This window comes from Eleginops maclovinus, chromosome 20 (assembly GCF_036324505.1).
Source record: "Eleginops maclovinus isolate JMC-PN-2008 ecotype Puerto Natales chromosome 20, JC_Emac_rtc_rv5, whole genome shotgun sequence".
Taxonomy (NCBI): domain Eukaryota; kingdom Metazoa; phylum Chordata; class Actinopteri; order Perciformes; family Eleginopidae; genus Eleginops; species Eleginops maclovinus.
The window spans coordinates 7,141,613-7,157,481 of NC_086368.1; the positions used below are offsets into that span (position 1 = coordinate 7,141,613).

At 39.2% G+C, this 15,869-nt stretch overlaps 1 protein-coding gene across 2 annotated transcripts in view; it reads right to left on the reverse strand.

Annotated features, from left to right (window-relative positions):
* Window positions 1–15,869, reverse strand: part of LOC134882532 (plasma membrane calcium-transporting ATPase 1-like) — a 101,367-nt gene that overhangs the window by 23,375 nt on the left and 62,123 nt on the right. The window contains exons 7-14 of one of the 2 annotated variants that reach the window (XM_063910299.1): window positions 14,870–14,905; window positions 8,130–8,312; window positions 5,996–6,210; window positions 5,645–5,887; window positions 4,726–4,967; window positions 4,356–4,593; window positions 1,075–1,254; window positions 866–953 (exon numbers count right to left, since the gene is read on the reverse strand). In XM_063910299.1, the coding sequence (XP_063766369.1) occupies window positions 866–953; window positions 1,075–1,254; window positions 4,356–4,593; window positions 4,726–4,967; window positions 5,645–5,887; window positions 5,996–6,210; window positions 8,130–8,312; window positions 14,870–14,905 (1,425 nt within the window). The remainder of the gene's footprint in view (window positions 1–865; window positions 954–1,074; window positions 1,255–4,355; window positions 4,594–4,725; window positions 4,968–5,644; window positions 5,888–5,995; window positions 6,211–8,129; window positions 8,313–14,869; window positions 14,906–15,869) is intronic. The other variant, XM_063910300.1, reaches the window with a different exon arrangement.

Genomic DNA, 15,869 nt, shown 5'->3' on the forward strand with positions numbered 1-15,869 from the left:
TTTGATGGGTTTTTATTGAGCTCATGTGTTTTTGCCTTATGTGCTGTGCTATGTCTTCTTGTAATGCCATCAACCTGTAGGGCTACATCTAGCACATTTACCTTATGGACTGAAGTGCTCCTGTTAATTAGTGTGCATTGTCCCTTCATCAATAAATAAATACAAAACAGACACATAAAAACACCAAAAAATGTCAAGTATAATCACTATAGTTCCACCAATAGGAGATATGGACTTGGAAGGATTCCCTGACAGTTACATAAAAAAGATGCTTTCTTGTTACTGGTACATTTAAAAAAATAAATGGTAGATTACTAGCAGGATTAACGTGATACAATACATTTAACAATAACGATTGGTTTACTATATCGGTAGATGTACTGCCTCAATTTTCTTTTAGTTTTATTTAGGCTACTTTTTTATTTTAAATATCTTTTTCATTTTCTATGCAGCAGGTGAACACCTGATCCTGTGTTTGCTTTCAATTGATGTATTAAACTAAATCAGCATTTGTGAACTTAACTGTTCTGCAGTCTTAGCCTATAAATTAAGATGACACATTTTAAGACTTCATATCTTGGTTTCTTCTTTTCACATTGTTTATACTCTTAAGTCAAAACTTGCTTATTGTTGTTTATTTTTCTCTTTATTTATTTGCATTGCATTTGATATTGAGGTAATCTTAAAGTAACGTAAAGTAATCTGGTTACATTTCTATTATGTTGTGACACAGATTCATTTATAATATGTAACTAGTGATTATTATGGGATACATTTTTCATGTAACACTCCCAACCCTGCAAATAAACATGTGGGCAGCAGTAAAACACCCTAAACAACACACATCATACAACACTGAACCCACCTTTGACCAGAGTGTGTTTGTCTGTCGGTGAGGAACGAGCCAGCACGCGCAGTTTGGGCCAAACTTTGTCCAGACGCTCTTGTTCCACCTGGAAATGTAAATCAATGAAAGAGAAAATTAGCTTGTAGCTAAATTTCTCTCATCAAGATCTATTTTTATGCATAAAGACTTAACACTAATACAAATAAACATCTGTGCACGTGGCTCACCTCTCCCTGGTCGTTTCTGATCTGCTGGTTGAATTCTTTGCCCTCCATACACAGGAAGTCCTCCCCGGGCAGCAGGATGCCACACTTGGTTGCGATGGCGCGGGCGGTGTTGATGTTGTCTCCAGTCACCATGCGCACGGTGATGCCGGCGCGCTGGCACTTAATGATAGCTTCAGGTACCTGGAAGAGAGTCAGAAAAACCTTATGAAACGAGTCTGGATGTTTTATAGAAACAGCCTGCTTCTCTTCCTGATTCATACATCCCATCATCTCTATCATCTTTAAACCGGGGCTGCAACAAACGATTATTTTTATTATTGCTAAATCTGATCGTTCTTTTCCAATTTCTCCTAGTCTTCCCTTCCTGCTGCTGTCAGTCCGTAACACTGGTGCCAGCAGAACGCACATACAAATCAATATTCATGTATTTATTCATGTGCAATATGATATACTGTGCTAGTCCCTTTGCTGCTGTAACAGGGCATATTTCCCAGTTGTGGGACTAAAAAAGGGTTATCTTATCTGATGTCTTAAAATGTCTTGTTTTGTCAAGCCAAAGCACACGGATATTTAGTTAAAGAAGAACCATAAATCACAACAAAAACTGAAAATCTCCATACTTTAGAAGATGAAAACTGCATTTTCATCCACTTTTGCATAGAAAATAGCTTTTCACGATTATCAGTTACTTAAAACTGCACTTTTTATACTGGTTTATTGAACTGAAGCGCTGCATGTCAAGACAGATGTAGAATCACAGTTTCAGACAGCAAAATGTGGAGGCTCTGCACAGTGGCTGTTCTTTATCCTAACAGAGACTTCCTTCATCTCAGATAACAGAATGAATGAAAAGAGAGACGGACATCTGTGAGGAGTCTGTGGTGACATAACGGTCAGCAGACAATCAGAAAGCAGCTTCTTCCGCTCAACTGGTGGCTAAAATGACATTTGATGGAGGACCACAGGAGTTCTGTTACTCGCACAAACACAAACACACATCATATGTTTGATTCACCTCAGTGGAGGGGTTAAGCATTACTAATTACAGGTTTACAATACTAGTTTTTACTTGTATTTTGGGGGGGGATAAAAGAGATGCGTGTGTGGTGTTGTAATAAAGAAATGCATGACGGATGATAGAGAACTCTGAGGATTATTTACTTGATTTTAACATGATTTCTGAGTTATTAGCACAAAGACAGACGGTTTTACGACACCTAGCCAAAGCATGGACAAAGCGGTTGTGCTCTCTGCTGCTATCACATCGCGTGATTTCTTTTAACGTGTTAAAGTTTCCAGATTAATTGTGAGCATTAAAGCTGACAGCCTTAGTTTATAGCATTCATCTGGTTACAGCTTACATGTATTTTATTTCACTCTACACTAGGTAATCAAGCATTATTTTTTAAATTCTATTTTAGATGTATCAATCATACAATAAAAGTTTCTTCATATAGCGCAGTCACACATTTTATATTTGGGGCTTTACAGTGAGTACAGAATATGAATAAGACACCCTGTCCATAGACCCTCGCATCGAACTCCCAAAGAAACCCCTCAGTTATTGGGGGAAATGGAAGAAACCTCGGGGAGAGCAACAAATGAACTGTTTATAGTTTACTTATTTCTGCATTAACTTGCACATTGGTCACTCAACATACCCTTGCACTACTTTACTGCACTATTTTGTATTGTTTTGTGCCATATTTATATTCATATTGCATCGTTGGAAGAGCCTGGGACTAATGATTTTTATTGCCAAAAGGACCTTAGCTATTGTACATATGGAAATAAAGCCTTTGAATCTTGAATGTGCTATACCAGAAAGGAAACCGGCCGGATGAAACAATGGTTGTGGCAGGGTTCTTTAGGATGGGGCCTTTGTCAAACCACACAGTGAGACAGATTATCCAAGATACATCTTCTAACGTGTAAAATAAAGGTAGCTGAGGCTGGTGCGGGCTGCTTTATTGAATAGATGTTGTGTGTTGTCACTGGAAATTGAACAGTTGCTATATAAAGTCTCTGCTCTTTGATAGTGCAAGAAGGACCTTTCAGGTCACATGAATGTACAATGTTTCATGCATTTGTAAATTAATGTTATGCCTAAAAAGCAGAAATATCGATTTTCGTGGCATCACACGTTTTTGGATAACTGTTGATCTGCTGACTGTCTCCTGCTGCTCTCCAGTTATTTCCATCCTGCGTGTGTGCTTTGTGCTCTGACATTAAAGCAGCAGGCAGCATCACTGATGTTGTCTGAGCTTCATTACTTCATTTAACACTTCAGAGCATCCGAACACCTGACCACGACTACCTTCAGTGTCTCTGTTTGGAGAAAACTGTTGGTTTATCTAAACTCTTTGATGCACTATTCAACACTTTCTCCCTGTCCTTATAACACAAATATAATTATGAGCAGCGTGTTAGATCTTTGCAGTTACACTCTAGGCTTCATGTTCTCCTCTGTTGTTTCAGAAATAAAATTAACGTAGTCAGTCACTCAAATTTATGCCTTCAGAAAGTACCAGCTAAAAAAACTTGAGAACGCAAGCCATGATTATCAGTACCAACATTATAAATACTCCAGTTCTTTACACAGTGTTTCTCAAGACACACATCTCCTCTTTATTTTGAACCCTTTAATCATTTATTTAAGGACTTAAAATGCTAATTCTCAGGTTCATATTTTGTGCCTCTAATGAGACATGTCTCCATGCTTTAAAATTCAAAAAGGTGTTTTATTTTTCTCATACTGCCTGTGCTGCAGCACCTCTTATCACCATCTGTCTGAAACTAGAGCCCAAGCTGCTCTGATGGCTGGCTCTTTTGTGATTGGTCAATCAATTAGAGATGTCCCACTGCTTAGCCTATCACCTACAATGTGTTGGAGCGCTAGCAAATTGAAGCACAAGTTTTACATTGTAGGATTTTAACCTCTGCAGACCATTGACATGCACAAAAATCTATATATGACACTACAAAAAAGGAAAACCCCAAAAGCATGATAGTGATTCTTTAGGAATGATCCCTGCTAAGGTTGAATTCACATGAAGTCGGGTAATGTGGCGAAAAATCCAGTCCTCCCCTTTAGTTTTATTCAAATTAGGCACAGGTCTAGCTGCTGAAAACGGCTTCAAGATTAACGATGATGAAATGTGATGTTTTCTGAAGCTGCTTCAATAATACCCCTAGTCTCCAGACATTTACATAACCCAGCATCGGTGTGAACTACTTCTCAGGTGGATATCTGAGTGGGTGGTGTTAAGTTTTCTCTCTACCTCAGGTCTGACGGGATCCTCAATGCCGACAACCACGATACAGGTGAGTTCGTTCAGGATTTCGTTCTCGTTGTCCCAGTTGGGCTCTCCGGCCTCGGCGGGGAAGTCCCTGTACGCCACGCAGATAGTCCTCAGCCCGTCGCACGCCATTGGCTCAATCACCTTATGCACCATCTCATCACGGTCCTTCGGCTTGAAGATGCGGGGCTGACCCTGGGTGTCCAAAATACGAGAGCATCTGGGAGAGGAGGGGGAGGGAAGAGCTCATTAAGGGTGAGAAACGTCATCAATCCATAGTTCTTCCCTCAGACTAGGGGGGAAAAAAACACTAATTACAATTATTTTCTGTTTATTTGCTCTCTTTTCCTACTTCCTCAGGACGATCTCTGACGCTCCTTTGCTGTACATGCGGAAACCTCCATCAGCGTTCTTCAGCACGGTGCTCATGGACTTGCGGGAGGAGTTGAAGGTGTAAACCTTGTAGAGTTTTTCCTCTGGGACCTCGTCTCTGATTGGCTGGTAGTCCCTCTTCAGCTGCAGCACCATGCCCAGCAAAGCGCACTCCGTCTTGTTGCCCACGTGGCGAGGCAGGCCCCCTTCTTTCTCCGGAGACTGAGGAGGGACAAAAGGATTGGGTGCGATGAGATGTTTAGAATTGTATCATCATCAGGCAACATAAGCGCCAGGACAACTTCTGTTTGATCTGAACTAGTGTTATTTCACAAGTATTAAATCAGAAGAGCACAGAAGCTAAACTGGAAAGACAACTGGTCTTATTTTCAGATCCTTTCTCAATTCTCAAAAAAATAATGTAGTCTGTGAGCCAAGTCAACATGTTATGTATTCTGTGGAAGGGAAACCATTTCTATGCCCTGTTAATTGAAGCTAATTTGTTTATGTTGACTGGTTGTAAAGTTCTCTACTGCAAAACAGGGGGGAAATGTATAAGGGATACACTTACAGTCTATTTTCATGCCAAATTAAAAGTTAAAGACTTAAGAAATTGATATAGCAGAACAGGAAATCACTATAATATCATGACAAGATGTACTTCAGACCTTGTTGAGATTTGTTTCCAGACACATTTTGTACATTTATTGCTTCTTCAAAGGCCTGCTTTTTATTTATTTTTGTTGACTGTTTTGTCTTTATTGTAGAAAGAGAACAGATTGATTAGAAAGGAGGACAAAGAGATGCATAAAGTATTTTCTTTAGACTGGTTTATGGTCACGGTTACATGTTTGTGTTGTGGTTGGTGGTGGTTGTGACAGTGACAGTGAAGGTCTCACCAGGATCTTGGTGGTGTAGGCCGAGTTGATGGAGATGCTGTTGACCATTACTTCCAGAGTCTCTGGTTTGATGGCATCGGGCTCGGGGACAGTTTTAAAGTGCGTGTCGTTGATGTACGCCTGCACCACCGTCATGCGGTTCATGGTCAGGGTTCCCGTTTTGTCCGAGCAGATGGCCGTAGCGTTGCCCATGGTCTCACAGGCGTCCAGGTGACGCACCAGGTTGTTATCCTTCATCATTTTCTAAAATACGAACAGCAGGGTTAAAAACTGGGACTTGACTCTTAATTATCAAATCCTAAACAAACATGATTCTATACAGAGTTAATCCCAGATTTCCCATAATCTTACCTTTACGGAGTAAGCCAGAGAAATGGTGACAGCAAGCGGCAGTCCCTCAGGGACGGCCACCACCAGCACCGTCACGCCGATGATGAAGAACTTGACGAAGTACTGGATGTAGATAGGGGTGCACTCGGCCACCCAGGACTTGCCCTGGACCGCGAAAGTGTCGATCACAAAGTAGAGGATGAGGATGATGACGGTCACAGCCGACATGATCAGACCTGGAGACAGCAGGAAGAGCTTAAACACAAGTCCTTTTTCATGGCAAATCTTTTACTCTGTAGAGGACCACTGCTTTCAAAGTCATACTGTAAGAAATCATTTACACTAGCACTGGTTTTTGCCATCGTTTTTTTTGTAGAAACACTTTTAAGTTTGTGGTGCTTTCAGGGACAATCCAATGTCCAATAGCCAATGGCAGTTTGCTGAAAAGCCATGAAGACGTTGGAAAAATAATTTGTTAATAAGTAATTCACAGAGAAGAAACAAAGGATAATCCTGTCACCACAATGTCCCTGGTTTGATTGTGGACTCTGGTGAACATCATGTGTTCTCTTTCTCTCCAGGCAAACATATGCAGACTTTCATGTTGGTGTATGAATTTATTAATTAATGTTTGACTTGACTCAGTGCTGAATCCAACATCAGGCTTGGAAAACACAATAAGAATCACTGGTGATGATTCTGGTTTAACCAAAAGCCAAATAAGTAATATTCTTGCAATTCTTTGCAATACAAACTATATTTTAATAAATGTATATTCCTGTAATATCTGCCTAAAAAATATTATCGTCTGACATCATCCAGAGTTTAAAATCAGAATCAGGTAGGACAGGTGAAACGGAGGAATCAACGGCTTGGGTCTTTCTGCTTCACCTTGTGTGTCAGTCACTTCTGTCAAAGTGTTGTGGCCCAGATTCTATTTCTGTAGTTTTACTGATATCTGAAGCCCTCCAGCCCCCTTCATCCTGTCCTGAAAGCCCCTCAATGTATTAAGGTCAAATGAAGTGACACAGAAAATACCTTCAATTCCGGAATGAATCTTGTCCCCAGTAAAACACCCATCCAATAATACTGAGTGCACTGCCTCTCCTTTTACGGCCTGATCACTTTGTCAGCCACTAAATGAACAGTGCTACATTTCTGCAAATCCTCTCGTTGTCTTCCCGAAAGCCAGACATTAAGACGGGTATCAGGTTAATGTGTCCATTACAGAGACGTGTTACCCTAGCTTAGGAAATGACTAGAAGCAGGGGATAACTGCTAGCCTAGCGCCACTAAAAGGTTCAAATGTAACTGTTGTTATGTTAGCTACCATGCTATCCCCAGCCCCTACTGTAATCAGCTAAATCACATTTAAAGTAAATATATTTTCTCCAAAAAGATAAAGATTTGAATAGGGTTGTACCAAGTCAAGTAATCGAGGGAGAAATGGAGGTCCAACGCAAAAAAACTGATTATTACGTGATCAGAGACTTCGGAAATCATGCTCTCCTTCATTATGAATTTACAACTGGGAAGGTTTTAGACCAGTTAGTTAAAGCTAAAAACTTAAATGGTTAATATTTTCCATTCATAATGTTCAGTTAGGGGAGATTTGGTTACTTAAATACCCAAACACCTAGTAAATGGATCATGATCATGATAATTCTCTATAATGACTCTGCTTTACTTACTGTTGTGCACATAAGCCAGCTTTAGCATGCTAACATCTCCATTGAGATTGTAAACCATTATACCTGCTAAACATCAGCATGTCAGCATCTTTATTGTATGCATGTTATTTTATGCTAACATAGCATGTAGCATGTGTTGCTACGAGTTTCAGGGTGTACTTCCTCTTAAATACTGTCTTACTTGTATTTTTTATAATTGTGTTTTCTCATAATTGTGTTTATTAAAACCCCCCTAAACTATTATGACCTAATGTCTTGCTTGTATTTTCTTAAACCTGTTTAGCTTTGCAAAAAATGTTTTTGAATAAAAAAAAAATGATAAAAAAGGTAGTATATTTTGATATGTAGCCATGCTTAAGTATCCCCATGCTTCAAGTCTTTGTGCTAAGCTAGGCTAAACACATCTTGGACTTGTGCACATGTTGGTGATATTTTGTATGCATAGGTGCGTTTGTTTTTCTCACCAGCCTTCCCGATCTGCACAGCTAGTTTGGTCAGTTTGCCCTGCAGCACTGATTTCTCCTTCTTGGTCACGTTGACCTTCTTCACCGGTTTGACCTCCTCTTTCTCTTCCTTCTCCTCCGACTCGGTGGCTTCCTCGCTCTTCAGTGGCTGGATCTCCAGGGCGATGCCGTCCTGGGTTTTGGCTGGTAGGAGGAGGAGGGGTGGGGTGAAAAGTTGGTGGTTTGGATGTAAAAGGAGGAGGAGGAGGAGAAGAAAGGTGGGACCAAGATGGAAAGTAAAAAGAGATGAAAGAGGTTTAGGAAAAGTGTTTTAGAAATGAAGAGGTAAAGATGAAGGACAAGGAAACGAGGGATGAGGAGGGATATTTTTGAAAGAGGCAGATGTTTTTAACATAAAGAAGAGGTCAGAAATGGTAGCAGAGGTAAAGGGAAGGAATTAAGGACGGGTTGACAAAAGGTAAATTAATTAAATTAATAAATAATAAATTAAAAAAAGGAGGATGGAGCAGATTTGGGGATGAAGGGTAGAGAAGCAGAAAAAACCGTTAAGATTCAGTTGGAAGGAAAGCTGAAGACGACACAACGTTTTCTCAGAAAATACTTCTTTTTAAAACATCTTTTACATCTTTATTAACGAGTTGACCCTTTTACTTAATGAAGGGAGTCACATATCATCTATTTATGATCACAAAACATTCATGAAAAAAGGTCCAAGTAGCTTTCAGAGAGGCGCAGCGGTTCAAAATGAGGAGCAGCAGACAGAACAGAGAACAGCAGAAACAACAGAGAGGATTTAACCTGTCAATCACACACACACACACACACACACACACACACACACACACACACACACACACACACACACACACACACACACACACACACACACACACACACACACACACACACACACACACACACACACACACACACACACACACACACACACACACACACACACACACACACACACACACACACACACACGCACACGGTTTGGAACGAGGCTCATTTATGGAGTCTGGTTTTTCGTCTTCCTCGCCAGCTTTGCTCCTCATTTGCATAGACAAACTGTGTATTTGCATTTCACTTCATCAGCTGGGATGCTGTTTGGACTGTAGTACTGTAACGTGGAGCTTTTTGATCTGTTTGATGTCTGCTCAAGAGCTTACACTGAATTCAGCTGCACTTTCTCCATCCCCTGCTGTTTGTCATATTTCCATACCAAAGAAATGTACACTGGCGATGACTGTAAACAGAGCAGATCTGCACTCATCTGAGTTTTGATGTTCTGTTTGTCCTCATGAACAACTGAGCTGACAACACCGGGAGGCTTTAAATATTGAAAGTTCTGATCCATCAGCTAACTGTATTTATGCCTGTTGGGGAGTCACTGCTGGCAACAATGTCAACATCACTTCTGGAACCAACAATACCAACAGATCATGGACATAAAGCAGATTTAGATTCCTGGATGACCAGTAAGAAGAAGAAACAGGTGATTGATGCTTAACTCAGGATATCTAGAATCATTGATAATAAAAAGGTGATGATGCAAATGTCTGTAAGAGAACCTGTTCTTATTTTATTATTTACTACAACCTACTAATAATAAATTATAATAAAAATAAGTCCCTTACTTTTCCTTCTTCTTGTTTCTCTCAAAATATTGACAATTACTCATGTCATTTGTTGCTCTCCCATGACTAAATCACATTTTTTTGTCATTTATTATTTACTCAATGTGAATATGCTGTATTTCTGCTATTTGTGATTTTGTGTGTATTTTTTTTTTTAAATGTATAGCTCCCTATATACTGTGACCAACACCTAATGGGATAGGGGTAGGTGAGAGGGGATGGGTATTTTTATTTTCTCTTAACAGACTGAAACAGATTGTTCTGTACTTTGAAAAAAATAAAATAATAATAATAATATTACAAAACTATAAATATGAAATGAATTAAATAATAATAATAATAACAGTAAATGTATATAACAATATTTATAATAAAACAAATAAGAACAACTTTTACGATTATTATTTTATTAATATTATTAATGTCAAGTCCTTTTATGCGACATTTCTTCAGTGAGTTTTCAAGTGAAATAAAAAATATATTTTCTTATAGACCTCATGCAGGAAGCAGTTGTTAAAAAGTGTTTTAGAGCACTTGTAACATTCATGGATTTAGTGTGTTGTAAGATCAATTTACAGATAAATAGATATTGCAGCTTATTGTGCTTCTTGTTTATAGTATGAAGGCTGGAATGCAGGGAGGCTTCCCGAAGGGAAATCTGTGTTTTATGGCGTTAGGACTGTACATGATATATTTTGTGGTGAAGATGTTTTTATCTTCCTTTATTTCGAAAACAAGTTATGAGCAATGTTGTAGAATTGGAATTCATGCCGAGTGATCTTTTTACTCTTGGGTGACATTCTTATGAAAACAAAAATGCAACAACTCGCAGTTACTTTCAAACAAGTTGAAGATGTTAGTGTTTGCTCATTTTTACACAGCTCTGTATCTTCGATTCTTGTATTTAACACCTACCTGTCTTTTTCAATTTAACTTGTTTTCATTTGGTGCGTTTCTTTGGTCTTTGTCTAAATGCTTTCAACGATTTATGTACTTTGGCTGGCCTGGAATGTAAATAGACTTGTTTGAACAATTATGCAAGAGAAACCTGATGAACGGGTTTTCAAATATGAAAAATGTTCTTGAGTGGGGCTCAATGTCTCTAAAAGACTAATCTGCTTTGATAACCAACATTTCCTTTCACAGGGAGCTGGGGGAATTAAAGCAAAACCAGGTAACTTGTTTTTTTTTCGTAGTGATGTTTTCATTAAATTATTCCCTGAAAAAATGTTGTCACTATCATTTTAACTGCCTCTCTCAGAAGTCCCCCACACAGTATTTTGACCTCCACATGACATTTAGACTCTCGGAATGTGGGGATAAGTCGGTGTCAAACCAGGAAGCTGTGGAGCTTTATGCACATGGTCAACTCTGAAGACAAGCCACAACATAGAACCAACTGACACAGCTTCACATGAACAGGACTGAGACCCACTGACCAACCACAGAACTGTAAACAGGCGCAGCACTGAACCATGGGAGAGCGCACGGCGGGCAGAGGGGAGGGGGGTGTCTGACAACCAGAAAAAAGAAATAAAAAGAAAGCAACCAAACAGAAGACAAAGGATCACCCCAGAAAACAGAAAAAAACGACAGCGATGCAGAACCACGACAGAGATAGACAGGAGGAGGAAGAAGAGGCTGCAGAGCTGTGGAGGCTGCAGGAGGCTTCAGCAAGACAGAAAAAAATAACCGAGAGGAGGGAGAGAGTCAAACAGTGATTACAAGACAACATGGAGTCCTGAGCAACACCCTGCAAGGAGGCAACAGTGAAAGAAATGAGAGGAGTCAAAGGCGAAATGAAAAGAAACTGAGGAACACCAACAGAACAGACGACAGCCCGCAGCCCACTAATACTGCAAGGGTGCAACTCCCACACACACCCACAGCCTGGTTTCAGCCAAAACACATCACACCACTGTTGTTGTTTTTCCTGAGCAGTGCCAAAAGAATTCTGTGGATAAATGTGTGGAATTGTGTGATGGGAAAACATTTGAAATCCTCTTATTTACGAAAACTGTGTTGCTGTCGGCGAAACTCAACACCTCCTGCACAGATGTTCCACATTAAAAGCCTTCCAGCAGCTCAAAAGGACAAATCCCCCCCTTTTTTTGGTAGGCTTATAATGTGAAACATCTGCAAGAAGTTTCATTAATGCTAATTTAATAGTAATAGTGGGCAAGGTAGAGGTTATTGAGTGGATTAAAGCAGTGTTAAAACGAGCAGCAGACCGGGGACTGTTGTCATACCGATGGAATCTATTTTAAAATGTTTGCCTGTTCTGCTCTACTTTAATTTGTTTTTGATCTATCACATTGGTATAATAAGAGTCATTACGCCACTCTGCAGCTCCAGTTATTTTTTAGGAATGATGGTGTTTTCATTAAGTCATTTTTTCCTAGTTGCTTCTCCTTTTATTTGTTATATTGCTGTTGATTAACTACCTATACAGATGTTTAGAAGCCAGAGTTTCCCCTCGATGTTCAACAATTAGCTGATTTATCAATCAGCCCATCTACTATTATATTTCAGGCTTGTTACAGGATCTCATTCAAGGAGATTTGTTCAGTTTGGGTTAAGTGATTTCTGCAAGATTTTTAAGATGTGAAATTGCGCTTCAGGAAAGTGTAATTGAAATATGAACCATCAATGAAAATCATCCTTATTTGCAGTCCTAATCCTCAACCTTTCCTAATATGCTTTTATATTGAATCACCTGCAGGAACTTGTGTAAAAAAGGGATCGACAAAACCCAGCAAAGGTAAAGCGTTTGAAGGATTTTAATTTAAAGCTGCAGTCATTGGTTTTTTTTGGGCACTAGGGAACAGAAGAATTCCATCACAGTCTGACAGATTCAAAATCGTGACATATTATAAAATACAAAATGCAGCCTAGTGCTACATCCAGTAAATACAAATAAGCATCATATTACTACTGGAGCTGTGTGGAAACAGCCTCTCTGGAAACCAAAACTAGGAGCTTACAGAGGTGAGTACAATAGAGTGGTGCAGTGACTATGTTTATATAGGAAACCTGGCAATGAGCGTCATAAGGGCTCCCTGGACAAAGGTCATGGGATTTTTCCATTGGACTTTGGAATATTGCGGATAATCTGTAGCTAACAAACATTTATGGTACTTACACATTCATTAGCAAGATAATCTCTACATCAAAATGCTAAAGGTGCACAATGTTCACCCTGATGATGTTTAGTTGTCTCATTTGGTCATTTGTTAGCAAGCGCAATTGATCATTTATACATTCATAGAAGATAATTCATAGAGTGGAGTTTTACTGACATATTTTATGTTGTAAATTAAATGATTAAGTATTCCTTTATAGGTAAAAAAATTAATCCAAATTAAATATTTTGAAAAGCCTATTGGATTCCGCTGTGAAAGGCATCCTCACAAAGCTGAAAAAAGGGTAGATTTTCTTAACTCATTAAAAGTAAGAGATATTTCATTCTCACTGGTAAGTTCCGCTAGGACTATATGATGAGCTTAATGAATAGGATTCAAAGCTGTACATTAACAGTATATTAAGGAGATCAAATTAAAGTTAAGCTACCAAGTTGTGCATCTGACTGGAGGCATTTCTGTAGATTTTGATGGTCATTTCTTGATTGCTGTTTTGTAAAACATTTCTGTGCAAAAGTATGAGGAGGATCGAAGAGCCAGAAGTGTGTGTGTGTGTGTGTGTGTGTGTGTGTGTGTGTACATCAAGTAGCATTCTGGTCGCAGCAGATGCTCAAACCATAGGAGGTCGGGAGGAAGGGAGCTGTGTGAGCACGTATGTGTGTGTGTGTGTGTGTGTGTGTGTGTGTGTGTGTGTGTGTGTGTGTGTGTGTGTGTGTGTGTAGACAGCTTGCAGAGGAAGTTAGACATGTGTTGGATCACACGGGACATTGAGGACGGTTGGCTGTTTCGAGTTGGGAAGTTGGCACAAAGAGGTCATCAACACAAACACACACAGCCATAAACCCTAAAACATTAAATATGGAGGGAAGCACCAAGGGAGTGCTTGATTTCAACACTGCGTCACCCAGGAAGGAAACATCAGATGTCAAACTAACATGTTAGACCTCTGGTGGATTTCATATTTGTGTTTCAATTCTTAGGGCGTGGTAGAACCTTTGAGTTTTTGCAATACATACATTAATAAGCATACATACATTATATTATTTTTGAGCAAGCAATATATATATTAACTAAAGAATAATTTTGCCGTGAAAAAAAAGGACTCTAAAATGAGTATGTGTTGATTTCATTTAAGCAAATAACTCGCACTCATTTGTTCTCATCCTTTATCTAAATAAGTGTTTATAAAACACTTATTTTTTTATTTTCAGTAAAGTTATCTTGTTACGTCGCCAACTAATAAGCTAGTTTGCAAAATGGTTACCACAACGAAAGTCAGCTCCAATTAGGTTTGGAGTGTAACCTTGAAAGAAATACTTATGATTAATTAATCGACAAGTGATTTAGTCAGCTTATAACATGTTTTTAATATGAATTGTAACACACAAACGTTTTTAAATGGAAAACATCAAATTAGCCAAGCTTAAATAGATATTTAGTTAATGAGCTACCTTAATTACCTACTTCGCTCATTCTTTGTTTTTATTTTCTGTATTCTTTGATTCAATGGTACAGTAACAATAGCCCATATACTAAATGAGCACAACACTTTTTTCCTCAAAAAGTTCTTTAATCATATCTCTATAAAATAAATATATTGTGATTGCAAAAACTCTTTCTTGTGCTTAAAACGTCCAGACACGCTCTCAGAAAGGAAGGCACAAATACAACTCTGTACTGTATTAACCCCACTATCAGAGATAACCATGACAACTGTGGACGCTGTGATTGGCTGTCAAAGACTGAAGGTTGAGAGTTCCACCCTTAAACAGGTAAAGCAAGGCGAGAGAACGTCCCCCTTTATACAGCAGAGATAGAGAGCGAGAGCGAGAGAGAGAGAGAGAGAGACATGGACTGGACACTCCCCTCCTGCCGCTGGGTGGAGGGTAGGTGAAGAGAGGGTGAGTAACAGGGAGGATGGAGGGACAGAGAGGGACAGATGGATGAATGGAGGGGTTACCTTTGTTGCGATTTTCAGGGGGTCCTTGTTTTTTACCTGTTCGGACAGAGAGAGAGGGCGGAATGCTGATAAAATGGCTCAAAAGAAAAATAAGATCAAAACAAACTGAGGGAGAACACAAAGTTCAAACTGATAGAAACCCATAGGTGTGTGTGTGTCGTGTGTGTGTGTATAGTGGGCAGGAATGGACCAATCAGAGGAGAGAGACGCTGCACTTCCTGCTGCGGAAAACCAACAGTGTTGAGCTAATAAAACCAATACCTCTGTTATCAAAATAAACAAGTAATAATTTTAACAATAATGTATTCACTAAATATACATTATTGGTATGACCAACTTTAACAATAGTCAGTATTATGTTCTGTTGTGATATTTTAATGGATACACGTCAGTGTAAGAATAATCCACTTAGCATTTTTATTATGAACGCCACTTAGTCCCTTACAGACTATACGACGCATAATGGTTGTGTACCATGTGTGAACTGTAAGTAGTGCTATGTATGGTGAGTGCTGTTTTATATGCCGGCGCCACAGACACATTTCACACTTTTTGTCAGTCGCTTTGGATAAAAGCATAGGTACTTTCATGTATGTGTAAAGTCAATACAGAAATTCAATTGAATGGTCATGTGATAAAGAGGTTGTGGTTTCTAAACAATTATTGTGGACAAACCTACAAGTTCTCTCTCTCTGTGCACTGGTTGTGCTGAGTTTTTTCAGTGATGGATTTGGTTTACTTCCTTCACTGCAGATATATAAACACTGATATTATAGCTGCACAATAACCCGTGGATCTTATCATGTACTTTAGATTTTTTTCACGTATTGATAAAATGTGTAAAAGAAGCAGGTCAAGTATGTTTTCCTCCCTCAGGGACATTCACTTCCTGTTGCCCTAATATGGAGCTATTTGCTTATATTGTGAAAGGAGTAGTTAGCAAGGTCAAAGCCAACATGAACACACACACACACACACACACACACACACACACACACAC